Consider the following 19,831-nt stretch of genomic DNA (forward strand, 5'->3'; position numbering starts at 1 on the left):
TGATGTAGTGTGGGGTGTCCCTGCCCATGGCAGGGGGGTTGGAACGAGATGATCCTTGTGGTCCCTTCCAACCCTGACTGATTCTATGATACTATGATACTATGATATATATATATATATGTATATATATATATATATACACACACATATATAGAGACACACACATTTATATAGACACAGACATTTATATACACACACACACACACACACACACACACACACACACACACATATATATATATATATATATATATATATACTCTGAATAAAGAGAACTCAGTTTGCCCTGCAAGGTGTTGCTAGAAAAATCTGCCTACAAAATAAGCTTTGAAAATCTTTGAGGTTGTGGAATGTGGTTTAATTTACAACAAAGAAACTGACAGCTTGGTGCAACAGCAAGCGCTGGCGCCGTGCCATGTGATAAATCACTTGGACTCAACAAGACCACTTCACCTCCATGTCATTTTTCAGCAAACTGGAATCTGACATCAGGCCAGCACAGCAGAGTGGGGCAAGCACAAATGTACAGTGCCTGCTCTTTCAATGCCACCATCTTATATTACAAAAACAGACTTCATGGACCTTGTCTTCACATCCAGAAATAGACCTAAAAGAATGCCCCACACAACACCTTCACCTTGCTAACTTAAAGAAAGATGAAGTGAATGCTACTGCCTCCATCATCTTGACAGGATTATAAGCCATCCCCAATGCACTGCACTTAATTAGTTGTCGTCATTGTTGTTTATGGCCAGGTGGGTTATTTTCCCCCTGGGGACAATCCAGGGGAGGTTTAGGCCGGATGTTAGGACAAGCTCTTCATAGGAGGAAGTTCTTCAGAGAAAGAGAGATTGGCCATTGGAATGGGCTGTCCAGGGAGGTGGTGGAGTCACCCTCACTAGAGGTGTTTAGGAAGAGACTGGATGGGGTGCTTCGTGCCATGGTTTAGTTGATTAGATGGTGCTGGGTGATAGGTTGGACTTGATGACCTCAAAGGTCTCTTCCAACCTGGTTATTTCAATTCAATTCAATTCATTCCATTCAATTCCATTCTATTCCATTCTATTCTATTCTATTCTATTCTATTCTATTCTATTCTATTCTATTCTATTCTATTCTATTCTATTCCATTCTATTCTATTCTATTCTACTCTATTCTATTCTACTCTATTCTACTCTATTCTATTCTATTCTATTCTATTCTATTCTATTCTATTCCACTCCATTCCATTCCATTCCATCCCATCCTATCCTATCCTATCCTATCCTATCCTATCCTATCCTATCCTATCCTATCCTATCCTATCCTTTTTCCAGTTCTCAAATCTAAATATAGCAAAAGCAGGAACAACTATTTTTGTAAGCCTGTCCAAAAAAAAAAAGAACCCCAAGGGAAGTCTGAGATGAAGGAACATGATAAATGTGACTGAACATTGGTTCAGGTTCCATTAAGTGAAGAGGCTCTTCCTAAGTAATAATTGTCCAGGCATCTTGCAGATTGGACATTCCAAGGAGATTGAGAGAATTCTACTCCTTTTGGGCATAACAGGGCTGCTTTCTCTGAAGAGGAATAATAGAGGTGGATGAGGAGACTTCGACAGGAATAGCCTCTTCTGGCAAACACTCAAAAAAGTCATCTCACACATCTTGTGTGGGAACATTTACTTCCCCATTGGTTGCCATACCTTATGTTCCTCAGCTTGCCGTGACTTGTCCCCTTCTCTCTTTGTTTACTGCCTGAAGGCTCATCTTCTGTGTTTTTGTTCCTGATTCTGTGTGTGTTCATCATTTCCTCCTACGTAGTCTATCCCTTTCCAAAACTCTTCCTGTCATCGTCGCGAGCTACGCCACTTGGGACAAATCCGGTGACTTGGCACAAAGCACGACTAGTGAATCTTGGAATCATAGAATCAATAAGGTTGGAAAAGACCTCAAGGATCATCAAGTCCAACCTGTCACCCAAGACCTCATGACTAACTAAACTGTGGCTTCAAGAGCCACGACCAATCCCCTCTTGAACATCGCCAGGGTCGGTGACTCCACCACCTCCCTTGGCTGCACATTCCAATGGCCAAAACCTCCTCTTGTGTGCCTACAACAGGGAGTAAGTATTTCAAACAGTCATAGTTCCATAGGATTATTCATATTTATATGGCTTAGTATTTATTTCTTATCAGCCTGAAAAGTTTAGATGTGCAAGTCACATGATATGTGTGCACAGCCAACTCAGCAAACCTTTTGGGTGAAACCCTTTTCCTTTCTTTCCTTGCTCCAATGTTTTACTCTCATTCCTTATTATTCCTCTCAACATAACATTTACAGGTCAGTTCTGTGATGCATCAGGCCCTTACCTCCATCCCTACCCAGCAAGGCAGCTCACAACCAGGCACAGATTTCCATGTAATTCAAGTACATGCTTCTTTGCCATGAGCCTTGCCTCATGATCTAAGAAATCCTGCAGGATCAGGGCAAGTGGCTTGAGTTGTCAGAATGGAATAGAATAGAATAGAATGGAATAGGATGGAATAGAATAGAATGGAATGGAATGGAATGGAATGGAATAGAATAGAATAGAATAGAATAGAATAGAATAGAATAGAATAGAATAGAATAGAATAGAATAGAATAGAATAGAATAGGAGTTAACCAGGTTGGACACCTCACATGAGATCAGGCTGGCCAGAGCCTCATCCAGCCTGGTCTTAGTATCAGTCAGGGTTGGAAGGGACTACAATCATCTAGTTCCAACCCCCCTGCCATGGGCAGGGACACCTCACACTAGATCAGGATGGCCAGAGCATCACCCAGCCTGGCCTCAACCACCTCCCTGGACAACCCATTCCAGGGCTTCACCACTCTCATGGGGAAGAACTTCCTCTTCACATCCAGCCTGAATCTCCCCACCTCCAGCTTCATCCCATTCCCCCTAGTCCTATCACTACCTGATACCCTAAGAAGTGCCTCCCCAGCCTTCTTGTAGCCCCCCTTCAGATACTGGAAGGCCACACTTAGGTCACCTCAGAGCCTTCTTTTCTCCAGAGTGAACAGCCCCAACTCCTCCAGTTTGTCCTCATAGGAGAGGTGCTCCAGCCCTCTGCTCATCTTCGAGACACTCAGCTGAGCTTTACTAGACAAATTAACAGTAGAGAAGCAAGCAAAGTGCACACCAATTAAATGAACCAATAAAAGGGAAAGGCTGGATGGTGGAGGTTATTTTGGATTTGATTTCATTTTACTTTTTATTGTTATTTTCTATTTTTTCAGCGATACATCAAGGTGGAAAGCAAGGGTGGCAACTAATGACATGAATGATTAATGTTTTTATTTGTATTATAGTGGCATTCCATGACACCAACCGAGATCTGGGCTGCACTGTAAAAACACATTATATGACTCAATCTCCTTCACAAAGAGCTTAATGATGACCTAAAAATTGCACAGAAAGTAAGCTCCTATTTTTGAATTAGTCACTGGCAAACGAAAGAAAGGCTGTAAGACCAGGCAATTAAAGAGCAGGAAAAATCCTTTTGGAAGTTGTTATTAATGCAGAGCAATTGAAAGAATACTCAGAAAGCATGAAAGTATATAAAAAGTCTGGCTGCTAAAGGAATTTTAACTAGCATGCTTTCAGTGTCTGTAATGAAACTGGCTTCGTTTTTAGTGTTAAGAGAATATGGGATGGATTAGCCTGGAGAAGAGGAGGCTCAGGGGAGACCTTCTTGCTCTCTACAACTACCTGAAGGGAGGTTGTAGCCAGGTGGGGGTTGGTCTCCTCTCCCAAGCAACCAGCACCAGAACAAGAGGACACAGTCTCAAGCTGAGCCAGGGGAGGTTTAGGCTCGAGGTGAGGAGAAAGTTCTTCACAGAGAGATTGGCCATTGGAGTGTGCTGCCCAGGGATGTGGTGGAGTCACCATCATTGGAGGGTTTCAAAAGGGGATTGGACATGGCACTTGGTGCCATGGTTTACTTAGTCATGAGGTGTTGGGTGACAAGTTGGACTTAGCATAGAATAGAATAGAATAGAATAGAATAGAATAGAATAGACCAGGTTGGAAGAGACTTTCAAGATCATCGTGTCCAACCTATCATCCAACCACCTAATCAACTAAACCATGCAACCAAGCATCCTGTCAAGCCTTGCCCTGAACACCAAAGCGAGAATAGAATAGAATAGAATAGAATAGAACAGAACAGAACAGAACAGAATAGAATAGAATAGAATAGAATAGAATAGAATAGAATAGACCAGACCAGGTTGGAAGAGACCTTCAAGATGATCTCTGAGGTCTTTTCCAACCTTATTGATTCTATGATTCTATTCTATGATTCTATGATTCTAATATAGCAAAAAGTGGAAGGAATTTGGGGGGGGAAAGGACTGTGATGTGGGATTTAAAGCACATCAGATAAAATGGTGATTTTTAATAATCACCTTGATATCAACAGAAATTCTAAATACCCTATCAATGCAAATTCTAAGTACCTTTTCTATAGAGAGAAATTTTTGAAGTCAATCTGTAGTGAGAAAACCCAAACTGAACCAAATCCTTTTTGGAAGAATGTTCAAGAAAGATATTTTTTTTTCTTCCTTTTTTTCTTTTTTTTTTTTTTTTTAATATATATTAAAAAATTTAGATCTTATCTGTGAAGGCTCAGATAATATTAAAACAGCTTAAATCATCTTCAGAAAGATAAGAGACTGAAAATGAACAAATCCAAAGAGAGGATAATTTTATTCAGTCTGTTGAGAAGGCATTTCCCTTCAGAATTCTTTCACTTCAGTTTATTTTGGGGAGGTATGGGAAGAGGGAAATTTGTATCAGATACCTGCCAGGTATTTGAAAAAAAAATAATAAAAATCATAGGGCTCTAATACAGCACTGTAGTCCTTCAGTAAGAAGAGAGAGAAGAGTTGAGATAACAACCCCTCATGCAGCGCTACAGAATGGGGTCAGAGTGGCTGGAGAGCTGCCAGGCAGAAAGGGACCTGGGGGTACTGGTTGGGGGTAGGCTGAACATGAGCCAGCAGTGTACACAGGTGGCCAAGAAGGCCAATGGCATCCTGGCCTGGATCAGGAAGAGTGTGGCCAGCAGGAGCAAGGAAGTCATTGTGCCCCTGTACTCAGCACTGGTTAGGCCACACCTTGAGTCCTGTGTCCAGTTCTGGGCCCCTCAGTTTAGGGAAGATGTTGAGTTGCTGGAAGGTGTCCAGAGAAGGGCAACAAAGCTGGGGAGGGGTTTGGAGCACAGCCCTGTGAGGAGAGGCTGAGGGAGCTGGGGTTGCTTAGCCTGGAGAAGAGGAGGCTCAGGGGAGACCTTCTTGCTGTCTACAACTCCCTGAAGGGAGGTTGTAGCCAGCTGGGGCTTGGTCTCGTCTCCCAGGCAACCAACACCAGAACAAGGGGACACAGTCTCAAGCTGCGCCAGGGGAGGTTTAGGCTGGATGCTAAGAAGGAGTTCTTCATAGAAAGAGAGATTGGCCATTGGAATGTGCTGCCCAGGGAGGTGGTGGAGTCACCATCCCTGGAGGTGTTTAAGAGGGGACTGGACGTGGCACTTGGTGCCATGGTTTAGTTGATTAGATGGTGTTGGATGATAAGTTGGACCTGATGATCTCTGTGGTCTTTTCCAACCTTACTGATTCTATGATTCTATGATATTGTACTGTGCACCTATCTACTTGCTTACTGGGACACATCCACACCCTTGTGTGTCTGACTCTTGAGATAATGCATTAATTTCTGACTATGGTACTTTGGAGTTTTAGTCACCCATAGGTACTTTTGACAATGTCAAGATGGAGTGCACTGAGTAGTCTGAAACCTTAATAGGCGGTTGATGAAGTTTACAGTGCACGGCAAGGAAAGTCAGAGGAGAGAACTGCAGCTTTAGTCTGAAATCCAGCCCAAGACAGATGTCTCTAGGGCTTCCATTTTTCTTAGACACGAGGATTAACATCCATAAGCCTTAGGCTGAAATGGTGGTTTGGGAGGAAATGAAACAGAGAGGCATGGAAATGCAGGAAGCGGTGTCACATGTAACCGTGATGTGGAAGCAAAGTGGCAGACTTTAGAAATCAAACCCCAAAGACAGAGCTATCCCAAATCCTGGGAAACAATTCATATTCTAAGCACAGTTTCAAGTCTGGAAAATACTAAGTAGTTTAATAAAAAACGAAGGAAGTGGACAGTTTTCCCCCTTTATCCCTTAAACAACTAAAGAAGCACCGTAACAAAGCTAAGACTCCCTGTAGAACTTAAATCAGGTGCTGTAAAGTGGTGGTGTGACAGCAGTAATACACTTTATTTCACAGATTATCCTGGCCCAAGTATCTTGGTCAGGTAATTAATTCACATGCTGAACACTTGACCCAAATTTTTAGGGGTAATCCGCTTGGTAATCTTCTAAATAGCTCCAGGCAGGAATTTGTAGCAGGGATTTCAATACCTGTACTTCTTTAGTAGTTGGGCCATAAGCTGAAATGTTCTGGCCACACTAATCCTCATTAATAAAAAAGCATTTTATACTGAGACCCACATAGGCTCTGTGTGTGTGTTCCAGGTGAGTGCACCTGAAGGCCACTTTCTCAATGTGCTGCTTCTTTGCTTCCCATAATATTCACTGCTTCATTCCTGGCTTTTTAAAACTTTTTCCTAGTTCCTTGTTCATGCTACATCTCTCTGTATCAAGACTGCACAGAGTAAGTGGGATTAATCTGCTCTGAACAAGACATAAATATTTGGACATCTGGTTCTGAGCTAGGCCCCCTGTGAAGCCTCCATGGGCAGGAGGGCAAAAACGACATCTCCAAGGGATGATTCATCTCACTGGGAGATCACCATCAGGTCAGTCTGATGACTCATTCCCTGGAGATGTTTATTTTTCTCTGCTGACTGCAAAGAAAGCCCAGAACCATCAGCTAAGAGTTGGACATCTGACCTAGTTCATGACAGAAGAATGCCACACAACATTTTATACATACTGTATTATTTATGTCAAATGGCCACACAGCTGCAGCATTACACTAGACTTCTGGATCCCTTCTGCAGGACACCAGAAGAGTCTTTTTGCCACTGCAGAATTTAATAGACCACACATACCTGTTTTGGACATCTAGTATTTTCAAATTAGAATAGCATAGCATAGCATAGCATAGAATACAATTAACCAGGTTGGAAGAGACCTTCAAGATCATTGCGTCCAACCTATCATCCAACACTATCTAATCAACTAAACCATGGCACCAAGCACCACATCCAGTCTCTTCCTAAACACCTCCAGTGATGGTGACTCCACCACCTCCCTGGGCAGCACATTCCAATGGCCAGTCACTCTCTCTTTGAAGAATTTCTTCCTAACATCCAGCCTAAACCTCCCCTGGTGCAGCTTGAGACTGTGTCCTCTTGTTCTGGTGCTAGCCAGCCGTGAGAAGAGATCAACCCCCACCTGGCTACAACCTCCTTTCAGGTAGTTGCAGAGAGCAAGAAGGTCTCCCCTGAGCCTCCTCTTCTCCAGGCTAAGCAACCCCAGCCCCCTCAGCCTCTCCTCATAGGGCTGTGCTCCAAACCCCTCCCCAGCTTTGTTGCCCTTCTCTGGACACCTTCCAGCAACTCAACATCTTTCCTAAACTGAGGGTCCCAGAACTGGACACAGGACTTAAGGTGTGGCCTAACCAGTACTGAGTACAGGGGCACAATGACTTCCCTGCTCCTGCTGGCCACACTATTCCTGATCCTGGCCAGTATACCATTGGCCTTCTTGGCCACTTGGGCACGCTGCTGGCTCATGTTCAGCCTACTATCAACCAGCACCCCCAGGTCCCTTTCTGCCTGGCCGCTCTTGGACCACTCTGTCCCCAGTCTGTAGCACTGCATGGGGCTGTTGTGTCCAATTCTTCCTCCATAAAGCAAACTAGCTATTGTAACCTGTTCTACAAGGCTCTGGAAATGTGAATGTGAAAAGATGCATGGAGAACGTTCCTTAGATCCTTTCAAACACAGAAATATCCTTGCACAAGGGAAGCTCATTTCACTGTCTCCCTGTTTAGCAATCTTGGGCATATAGACGTGTAAAGCAATACCATCATCCATCTGTTTGTGGCAAGTTTGCAGAGAGCATTACTAAGACACATTAATGCTAATAATGGCCAATGTTTATGCTGTTTATAAAATAATCAATGTGGAGCATCTGGGAAGCTCATAAAATGTGCTCTTATAAAATCCACAGAGTGTAACACCTTTCCTTCAGCCTGTTTTTTTCGGCTGACCTTGTCCTCTCACGCCTGATTTGTCAGAATCTTTCCCCTTCCAGACGTTGCTGTGGCTGTGGTACCCTGAACCTCATGTTTTGAAACCAGATCTATTTCTGGCTTTGTTAAGTTCAGCATTCAGTGCATTAAAGGAGCAAACCAGACAGCCCAAACTGCACCTGAAAGTACGGGGATCTCTCTTTGCAAGTGACAGATGTTCTACAACAGTTGGTGACAAACGGGCTAATTTAGACTGATTTAACTAAAGTTCAGCCTGCTGACAATGGGGGATATTTTTAAATGCAGCTGAAGAAGGCATTTCTGAATGCTAGGGCTGGCTGTTGCACACAAAACTGCTGGGGCCCTGGTGTGAACTGAACAGCAGAGCCATGTGTGGTGCCTGCGTCTCTGCTCCTCACGCTGCCTTTTAGATGCTGAGATGGAAGACAGCATTGCCCAGTAAATTATCAAGGGGATTATCTGGTCTTTAAAATTTACTTACTGAACATATGTCCTCAGAAATCAAATGTCCTTGCACCAGAATATTTCTTTTAAAGTTCAGGCTTCTGATCTCTACCATTACAAGGATACGTGCCCTGTGGTGAACTGGCCTGCTGAGATGCTGAGCTCTCCATCACAAATACATGAAGGATCTAGAGGCTGCTCTCCTAACTCAGACAAGTCCACCCAAGCTTCTGCCTTCAGTCATGACTTCTGCAGGATGACCACTGAGCAAAGCCTAGAGAGCTTCTTTTTTTATTATTATTTTTTAATATGTGTATGTGATTCAGAACACCAGAAAGTGTTAACAACTGCATGGTCCTCTACATGGTAAATTGTCTTGACTTTTGGTTTTCACTTGCATATGAGAGCTGGCTTCAGCCTCCACTTTTTTTGAGTAGCATAAACCTCTTGCTTGAGCATCCATGAGCAAGCATGTAAAAAACCAGCAACAATTAAATTAGCTTTCTCCATTTCCTTGGGGTTTCTTTTTCTTTTTTTTTTTTTTTCCCTCCCATTTTCTAATCTTTTCATTTTACTCCTCCTCTCCTCTCCTCTCCTCTCCTCTCCTCTCCTCTCCTCTCCTCTCCTCTCCTCTCCTCGAGTCTCCTCTCCTCGAGTCTCCTCTCCTCGAGTCTCCTCTCCTCGAGTCTCCTCGAGTCTCCTCTCCTCGAGTCTCCTCTCCTCGAGTCTCCTCTCCTCTCCTCTCCTCGAGTCTCCTCTCCTCGAGTCTCCTCTCCTCTCCTCGAGTCTCCTCTCCTCGAGTCTCCTCTCCTCGAGTCTCCTCTCCTCGAGTCTCCTCTCCTCGAGTCTCCTCTCCTCGAGTCTCCTCTCCTCGAGTCTCCTCTCCTCGAGTCTCCTCTCCTCGAGTCTCCTCTCCTCTCCTCGAGTCTCCTCTCCTTGAGTCTCCTCTCCTCCCCTCTCCTCTCCTCCCCTCTCCTCTCCTCCCCTCTCCTCTCCTCTCCTCTCCTCTCCTCTCCTCTCCTCGAGTCTCCTCTCCTCGAGTCTCCTCTCCTCTCCTCTCCTCTCCTCTCCTCGAGTCTCCTCTCCTCGAGTCTCCTCTCCTCTCCTCGAGTCTCCTCTCCTTGAGTCTCCTCTCCTTGAGTCTCCTCTCCTCCCCTCTCCTCTCCTCCCCTCTCCTCTCCTCTCCTCCCCTCTCTTCTCTTCTCTTCTCTTCTCTTCTCTTCTCTTCTCTTCTCTTCTCTTCTCTTCTCTTCTCTTCTCTTCTCTTCTCTTCTCTTCTCTTCTCTTCTCTTCTCTTCTCTTCTCTTCTCTTCTCTTCTCTTCTCTTCTCTTCTCTTCTCTTCTCTTCTCTTCTCTTCTCTTCTCTTCTCTTCTCTTCTCTCCCTTTGAAGAACACTTCTAGGCAAGCATCCCAATTACTGTTCTATGAGGGAACCTTATTAAGGTAACTTCATTGATTGTACCTCTGTACTAAGAAAATAGCTGCCAGCACTATATATTTAAGGCAGTTTATCTGCCAAATTAATGTTGGCATTGTATCAGCTAAGCAGTCACTATGTCAGTGATAGTACAGTATGTTCTTCTGCTGTGGGGGTGTCCTGTACATGGTGAATGTATCTCTAAAAGCTGCTGAACTCTACCTCCTTTTACCTAAACCCAGGCTAAAAATAAAACCTAATTGTCCTCTGTTTTGTAATTGACCTAGTTAGCTGGCTGCAACACATAGGATACATATCACTTCTCTCCACAAAATCATGATCTTTGCTCAGAGCACAAAGGCTTCTGTCTGCTCCATTCCTGAAGCGTTATGCCTATGCAGCGGTAGGTATTATGCATAGAGCACGTCTGCCATTGATAAGAAAAACTACTGAAACTTTGCTCACCTTGAGAAATAAGCTCTTAGGAATGGTCCTTGTTCCTCCAAATTGCCATAGAGTATGGAGTAGGATATGAAGCAAAATGTGACTGCATTGCAACTACTTACCCCCAAAACAAACAAGCAAAAAAAAAACCAACAAGCACTACCACCACCACCACCATCACTACAGCAATACTGGGCAAAAAGCAGCTACTTACATTGCGTGAGGATCCCTGTTAAGGCGTTTTTGAAGCTCTCCTTGGCCTGCTCCATTTCTTGCTCGTGAGCAGCCTTTTCATTCATGAGGCGGCGGACGTGGCTGTTGGCCGACTGCACCATGGAATAGAACTGGTTTGCAGAGCGACGATTCACCTCACCCCGCTCAATCCAGGTAAGCAGCACTGTGATGGCCTCTGAAAACTTGCTATCATCTGGAACAATCAAAGCAGGGGTTTTAAACTGCAGGCATAAATAGCCTCCCGAGAGCACATTTCCCACTCCACGTCGCGTTGAAATCACCGTAAACCCTCCTTGCAATATATCATTTTGGGGCAGCCTTTGGCTCCTTTGTTCTATCCAAGGCAGGAAGCCAGTGCTGCCACGTGAAGCTACATAAATCCTCCTTCAAGACTTGTCTTCTGCTTATTTTAATAGCTTTCACACAACAGAAAAAAACATCTCTCCCCCACTTCCCTGTGGCCTGGCTCCTTGTTTCCACAACATCTCCCTTAAGCTGTTTAGTGATATGGAATGACCTTAGAGCAGGAGTGAGGAGACCTCTGTGCTACTGGACCAACTCAGGAAATTAAATGTGTCTGCATTAATCTGCTTGGTTGAAAGCTCAGCCTTGGAGCTTGGGCTTAGCCACACTTTTGTCAACACATTTCACTAACCTCACATTCTTAATTAATGAACAATGATGAGGCTGAACAATTCCTTCTCAAAGCACTGATTAATTCCAAGGAAGGGCTTTAAACAGATGACGTGTCTGCATTTTGTCTGGTTTGTATTATTTGTCTGTGTTTGGTTCTGCTTTTTCTCTTTTTTAAAGCATTCCAGGCAAATCCAGACTAACATCCACATTACAGTTTGATGTTTATCATGCAGATAACTGAAGTTTCATTTCTCTGCAGAAAGACCACCAAAACTGGTGGCTGGATTTTGTGCACTCCTTCCCTCTGTAACCTGAATTCCTTCAACCGCGCTTTCAGCTTCCTCAGGAGACCCTTAGTGCAGCATTCATGACGTTTCTGCCTTCATCAGGATTAAGAGGACACTTTTATTATAAGTCACATCTAGGCTGGACTGCAAGATAATGTTATTACAATGGAGTGTCTTCCTGTGAAACTATTTTTGTTTAATTTGATCTAATTTCCCCCCCAGGATTTTGTCATATAAACCTTCTGTTTCCCCACGAAGCATTTTAAACATCTCATCCAGCTCTTGCTGGTTAGATTTCTTTGGATGTATTTCAGAGGGTAGGTAGGACCTTTGTACAGTAGAGGGTATACAGGTATGGTGGGAAAAGAATAGTTGAGTACTGTGTCCAGTTCTGGGCCCCTCAATTTAAGAAGGATATTAAGACACTTGAATGTGTCCAGAGAAGGGCAACGAGGCTGGGGAGAGGCCTCGAGCACATGGCCAGGGGAAAAAATAGATCATTTACTTAACCCAAAACATATGCAAGCAGCATTTAGGTATGGTCACAGCTATACATTCAGTATTCAGTATCACTAAGGTTGGAAGAGACCTCAAAGATCATCGAGTCCAACCTGTCACCACAGACCTCATGACTAGAGTAGGGAGGCCACTACTGCCCACTGCAGGCTTGAACTCACAACCTTCCCATTAAGGGTCTTATGTGCTACCAACTGAGCCACATGTCCCAATAATACCTTTCTATCATCCCTTGCAAGCCTCAGAGAATTAGTGGAGCAAGCATAAGAACAAGAGATAGTGTGTGCTGATTCTGGGCAACACCATGGCCCATAGGATTGCTGTGGTTGAAACAGGCTCCAAGTGTGGTATGAATTATTTCAGGGCCCTTTCCGGATGGTTGAGAAAGCCAAAAGTGAGGAGGACTCTAACAAGGCTAAAAGCAGCTATAGCCGAGTATTGAATCTTGTCCTAGCTAGAAGCTCAGAAGCTCAGTTCTGGGCCCCTCAGTTTAGGAAAGATGTTGAGTTGCTGGAAGGTCTCCAGAGAAGGGCAACAAAGCTGGGGAGGGGTTTGGAGCACAGCCCTGTGCGGAGAGGCTGAGGGAGCTGGGGTTGCTTAGCCTGGAGAAGAGGAGGCTCAGGGGAGAACTTACTGCTGTCTACAACTCCCTGAAGGGAGGTTGTAGCCAGGTGGGGGTTGGTCTCTTCTCCCATGCAGCCAGAACCAGAACAAGAGGACACAGTCTCAATCTGCACCAGGGGAGGTTTAGGCTGGATGTTAGGAAGATGTTCTTCACAGAGAGAGTGATTGGCCATTGACCTGATGATCTGTGAGGTCTTTTCCAACCTTATTGATTCTATGATTCTATGATTCTGTGATAGTTATACCCCAAAGACACTTTAAATCAGAAAGTATTAAATCCGACCGTGTTACCAGCTACAGAAATGTGGAACATGGCTTGTAAGACTCTGCTTCCCATGTACAAAGAATAACTAAAGACCAATTATTAAGTGACAATTCTGGCTTTTACTCTGAATCAGTAATCATTTCCCTTGAAAGGCAAGGAGTCGAAAGTGCAGAGAGGACTAGTGACATGCTCTGTGCCTACAACCCGTAAAGAATAGATTTTACATTGCTCCTTATTAACTGAATGGTGCTTTTAGCTACAGCAATAGGATTTGCTCTCCACAGCTGGATGGGCATGTTCACCCAGGATGCCTGGAAAAAATTTGCAAAGTGAGAGCATTGTAACACCCTCCCTTGGAGCCACAATGTATCTGTTGTGACTTTACATCAGCATGTGATTCAGCATCATCGTTCATTAAGTAATTGTCTCTGGGGAAGAAGAGTCAGACAGACATCTTCCCTTTTCATATTGTCCCCTTGGATTAGAATAGAATAGAATAGAATAGAATAGAATAGAATAGAATAGAATAGAATAGAATAGAATAGAATTAACCAGGTTGGAAAAGACCTTTGAGATCATCAAGTCCAACCTATCATCCCACATCATCTAATCAACTAAACCATGGCAACAAGCACCCCATCCAATCTCTTACTGAACACCTCCAGTGATGGTGACTCCACCACCTCCCTGGACATCACATTCCAATGGCCAATCACTCTTTCTATGAAGAACTTCTTCCTAACATCCAGCCTAATCCTCCCTTGGTGAAGCTTGAGTCTGTGTCCTCTTATTCTGGTTGCCTGGGAGAAGATTCCAACCCCCACCTGGCTACAACCTCCCTTCAGGGAGTTGTAGACAGCAAGAAGGTCTCCCCTGAGCCTCCTCTTCTCCAGGCTAAGCAACCCCAGCTCCCTCAGCCTCTCCTCATAGGGCTTGTGCTCCAAACCCCTCACCAACAGGTCTGAACAGAAATGGTGCAGAGAGATACATGAGGAAAATCAGTTACACAGAAGCATTTTGCTTGTTATTGCCCCAATCTCTCCCCAGTACAAGTCTGTGTGCTGTTTTGATATAGAGTGTATAAGAAATTAAAACATCCCTCCCCTTGTTTTGCTTTAATTTGGCACAGTGGGTGTCTGTAAGGGATGTTCATAAACATGCCATCCCTCTGCCACATAGATTCACTCATTTAAAAGGGCATGCTGACAGCCTGTTTACAGCACACTATGCTTGAATGAGCTGCAGAGGTCTGTGGGCCTCTCATAGTTAATGCCTGGCTCTGTACTAGCAGGGAGAAAAATCCTTTCATTGGTTAACATCAGCATCTTCATTGATTACATAATGAGCAGGCATGTTAAAAACAAGCTAGAGGGTAATATATGCACAACAGGAACACATGACTTAATAAAATCTCTCCTCTACACTTTTCAGACATCCCTGTTTCACCTTCATTTCTAATGTTTATATTCTTGACTGCTCAGTGACAGGCATTAGGTAGCTCCCCCTCCTCGTTCTCAGCAATCAGAGGTTCCCTCAGATTTTTCACACAAGATTGTTCATCTTTTTTTTTTTTTTTTATTTAGTAGACAAATATTAGAAGAAATGCAGCACTGGAATCCAATTTAAGCAGAGCATGAAGGGCCTTTTGATTGCAGCCATTTATTTATAAAGTAAAACAAAGCTCCTCATTCTGTTCCTAATTATTCCCCAGAGGTAGGATGCATGTAAATATACACAGTTTAAAAACATATTCTTAAACCAAATTTCTTTACATAAGACATGCTCCCCTAGGTAATTGTTCTTTTAAAATGACCATATGGCAAATTATTTCTCATACTTAAAGCTTTTGGTGTTTTTTTTTCACCTTCCACATGACAACAGGTTTTAAGCAAATGTGGTGGGATCCAGGCGACAAAGCTGGGGAGAGGTCTTGAGCACAAGGCCTATGGAGAGAGGCTGAGGGAGCTGGGGTTGCTTAGCCTGGAGGAGAGGAGGCTCAGGGGAGACCTTCTTGCTGTCTACAACTCCCTGAAGGGAGGTTGTAGCCAGATGGGGGTTAGTCTCTTCTCCCAGGCAACCAGCACCAGATCAAGAGGATACAGTCTCAAGCTGTGCCAGGGGAAGTTTAGTCTTGAGGTGAGGAGAAAGTTCTTCCCAGAAAGAGTTATTGGCCATTGGAATGTGCTGCCCAGGGAGGTGGTGGAGTCACCATCCCTGGAGGTGTTCAAGAGGGGATTGGATGTGCCATTGAAGCCATCATTTAGTTAGTCCTGAGATGTTGGGTGATAGGTTGGACTTGATCTCTGAGGTCTTTTCCAACCTTATTGATCCTATGATTCATCCTTTATGTCAACAACTGATTTAATAACCCCAGGGTCCTGGTATGCTCAGTGAAGAAATGCTCACTTTTCAGACAGACTTTGTCCTGTTTTTGCTGTCTACTTGAGAATGAGGTACACTCTGCCCCAGAAGTGACTGCTCAAAAAGGAGCCTGAGATGACCTGCCTGTATGGAGATAGCTCTACAATGTATGTCTACATTGGGTCAGAGTAACCCCAACCATTACCTAAGGACACCAGTTACAGAACCTACCCATTGCTAGTGTCTCTTCTCCCAGGCAACCAGCACCAGAACAAGAGGACACAGTCTCAAGCTGCACCAGGGGAGGTTTAGGCTGGATGTTAGGAAGAAGTTCTTCCCAGGAAGAGAGATTGGCCATTGGAATGGGCTGCCCGGGGAGGTGGTGGAGTCACCATCATAGAAGGTGTTTAAGAAGAGACTTGAAGGGGTGCTTGGTTCCATGTTTAGTTGATTAGGTAGTGTTGGATGATAGGGTGGACTCAATAATCTCAAAGGTCTCTTCCAACCTGGTCAATTCAATTCAATTCAATTCAATTCAATTCAATTCAATTCAATTCAATTCAATTCAATTATATTCTACTCCTATTCTATTCTATTCTATTCTATTCTATTCTATTCTATTCTATTCTATTCTATTCTATTCTAACTGTGTTGGGTTCTTAGTTATACCACGAGTTGTGATGCACACTATGTCATTTTAATATTACCCATCCATTGAGGATTGCTTGCTGGGTGTTTGTTGCTAGAGATTTCCAGGTGCTGCTGGATTCAAGCACGGGCCTCTAGAGATATTTCAAATTCCTCTTACATCAACTGAAGATATTTGGCACTTAAATCCTAGCTCACAACTTAGATGAAATGAAATATAAAGACAAGAAAATGCATCCCTAGAGCTGGCTGGGAAATTGTCAGCAGTGATATGTCTAGGAAAAAAAAAAAAAGGGGGAAAAAAAATGAGGAATAATTATTGACAAATATTTTGTGTTTCTTCTGCTTGTGATTTGACTACCTCTAAGCAACCCCAGCTGGAATAAAGTTTTTAATAGAGACAGCTGTGACAAGAGCTGCTACAAAATGGTATACTGGGAAAAAGTGTTTGAAACAGAGTTTTATTTTTAGATTGTGGAGTTTACCTGGCATAACACAGGACAGAATTTAGCTCCAAGTAATCTGAAATGCTGTGACTATTTCTCTCTCAGTGTTACGCATCTCCATAAAGTGCTCTTGCAACATGCGTGAGAGTGTCTGAGGCCTTAGTGATTAGAAAGGAGGTAGAATAATCAATCACTCTAAAGCCTGGCAATCAAACACGTTTATTACAATAACTTTTACATTTACAGGTGTTTTCCAAATCTAGCTAACATTAGATTCCTGTATTTCAGGACTGATATCATATAGAATAGAAGATAGGATAGAATAGAATATAGGATAGGATAGGATAGGATAGGATAGGATAGGATAGGATAGAATAGGATAGAATAGAATAGAATAGAATATAGGATAGAATAGAATAGAATAGAATAGAATAGAATAGAATAGAATAGAATAGAGGATAGAATAGCATAGAATAGAATAGCATAGAATAGCATAGAATTGAATTGAATTGAATTGAATTGAATTGAATTGAATTGAATTGAATTGAATTGAATTGAATAAACAAAGGTTGGAAGAGACCTTTGAGATCATCAAGTCCAACCTATCATCCAACACCATCTAATCAACTAAACCATGGCACCAAGCACCCCATCCAGTCTCTTCATAAACACCTCCAGTGGTGGTGACTCCACCACCTCATTGGGCAGCACATTCCAGTGGCCAATCTCTCTTTCTGTGAAGAACTTTCTCCTCACCACGAATCTAAACTTTCCCTGGTGCAGATTGAGACTGTGTCCTCTTGTTCTGTTGGTGGGTGCCTGGGAGAAGAGACCAACCCCTACCTGGCTACAACCTCCCTTCAGGGTGTTGTAGACAGCAGTAAGTTCTCCCCTGAGCCTCCTCTCCTCCAGGCTAAGCAACCCCAGCTCCCTCAGCCTCTCCTCACAGGGCTTGTGCTCCAAACCCCTCCCCAGCTTTGTTGCTCATCTCTGGACATGTTCCAGCAACTCAACATCTTTCCTAAACTGAGGGGCCCAGAACTGAGCTTCTGAGCTTCTAGCTAGGACAAGATTCAATACTGGGCTATAGCTGCTTTTAGCCTTGTTAGAGTCCTCCTCACTTTTGGCTTTCTCAACTATCTGGAAAGGGCCCTGAAATAATTCATACCACACTTGGAGCCTGTTTAAATCACAGCAATCCTTTTATGTTGTCCTATGGGCCATGGTGTTGCCCAGAATCAGCACATACTATCTCTTGTTCCTGTGCTTGCTCCACTAATTCTCTCAGGCTTGCAAGGGATGCTGTAAAGGTAAAGCTGTGACCACACCTAGAAAAATCCTGTGCTGCTTGCATATGTTTTGGGTTAAGTAAATGATCTGTTTTTTTTCCTGCCCCTTCTGAAAGATGGGAAAGGGCAGGTGTGCACTTATTGTAAGTTCTACCCTGACCAGTAGAAATCTAGGCAACAAATACTGGTGGTATTTTTATAAGCACTAGAAATTACATGCTACCAGGCATGTAAAGAAGAGACAAGAATTATGTGATAGCCATATGAGCAGAGGCTGAGAGAGCTAGGTTTGCTTACCTGGAGAAGAGGAGGCTCAGGGGAGACCTTCTTGCTGTCTACAACTACCTGAAAGGAGGTTGTAGCCAGGTTGGGGATGGTCTCTTCTCCCAGGCAACCAGCACCAGAACAAGAGGACTCAGTCTCAAGCTGTGCCAGGGGAGGTTTAGGCTGGATGTTAGGAAGAAATTCTTCACAGAAAGAGTGATTTGCTATAGGAATGTGCTGCCCAGGAAGGTGGTGGTTTCACCATCACTGGAGGTGTTTAGGAATAGACTGGATGGGGCACTTGTTGCCATGGTTTAGTTGATTTGATGGTGTTGGGTGGTCGGTTGGACTCAATGATGTCTTTTCCAACTTGGTCTATTCTATTCTATTCTATTCTATTCTATTCTATTCTATTCTATTCTATTCTATTCTATTCTATTCTATTCTATTCTATTCCATTCCATTCTATTCTATTCCATTCCATTCCATTCCATTCCATTCCATTCCATTCCATTCCATTCCATTCCATTCTATTTTTATTCTATATGTCCCATCTATTTAAGTCTGACTGGCAGTCTGTCCTCTGTTGTCTGTAGCTGTGCCACAGGAAGATGTGGTGTTCCCCACCTCATCCCCACCTGCTCAGTACTACTCCTCTGCTTGTGGTTACTCTGCCCTCAGGTCTGCCTAGAGCTTCTCAGCTGATGACACCCCAGTTCCAGTTTGTCAGACTGGACCCAGTCCAGTTATTACAGGAAAGTGGAATAGGCTAGTTCAGGATGTAAACTTCACTCCATACAATTGCAGCCAAGGAAGGATGTATGGCCAAGGTGCCTGCTAATCAGATTTCTGACTTAATGATTTATTAGACTATAAATAATATTTCTTAATTGCAAAGACTGAATTGAATGTGAAAAAAATAATAAACCACAGCAGGTGAATCAGGTGAGAGAAAGGTTTACTAACCTCTCTCATCAGCAGGTTGAGTACTGTGTCCAGTTCTGGGCCTCTCAGTTTATGAAGGATGTTGACTTGCTGGAACATGTCCAGAGAAGGGCAACAAAGTTGGTGAGGGGTTTGGAACACAAGCCCTATGAGGAGAGGCTGAGGGAGCTGGGGTTGCTTAGCCTGGAGAAGAGAAGGCTCAGGGGAGACCTGATTGCTCTCCACAACTCCCTGAAGGGAGGTTGTAGCCAGGTGGGGGTTGGTGGAGTCACCATCATTGGAGATGTTCAGGAGGAGACTTGATAGGGTGCTTGGTTGCATGGTTTAGTTGATTAGGTGGGTTGGATAATAGGTTGGACACGATGCTCTTGAAGGTCTTTTCCAACCTGGTTTATTCTATTCTATTTCTATTTCTATTCTATTCTATTCACCCTAACTCCCCTGTGCAGCAGGAACAATTTGCATTCAACAGTTTTGGTGCCACGGTGACAACCTATTTTTCTCTTGGCTTAAGAGCTTCTGCACAGACTGCCTGCCACAGACCTAGATACACAACTCTTCTGTCTCCTACCCTCACCTTCTTTTTTCCCCTGCTCAAATACCTTATATAATTGTGCCTTGAGAAACCCACATCAGTCTGGTACTTCTGGGATTAATAGCATTTTTAACCCACTGGCACTGCATAATAAGTGAGGATCAAGGAATACAAATCCTTACTGCCAAAGGGTTCTTGTAAAGG

General features: G+C 43.6%; 1 protein-coding gene across 1 annotated transcript in view; it reads right to left on the reverse strand.

Annotated features, from left to right (window-relative positions):
* Positions 1-19,831, reverse strand: part of ENOX1 (ecto-NOX disulfide-thiol exchanger 1) — a 380,677-nt gene that overhangs the window by 114,304 nt on the left and 246,542 nt on the right. The window contains exon 8 of the mRNA XM_054163102.1: positions 10,792-11,004. Within this exon, the coding sequence (XP_054019077.1) occupies positions 10,792-11,004 (213 nt within the window). The remainder of the gene's footprint in view (positions 1-10,791; positions 11,005-19,831) is intronic.

This window comes from Dryobates pubescens, chromosome 7, assembly GCF_014839835.1.
Source record: "Dryobates pubescens isolate bDryPub1 chromosome 7, bDryPub1.pri, whole genome shotgun sequence".
In the NCBI taxonomy this organism is placed as follows: Eukaryota; Metazoa; Chordata; class Aves; order Piciformes; family Picidae; genus Dryobates; species Dryobates pubescens.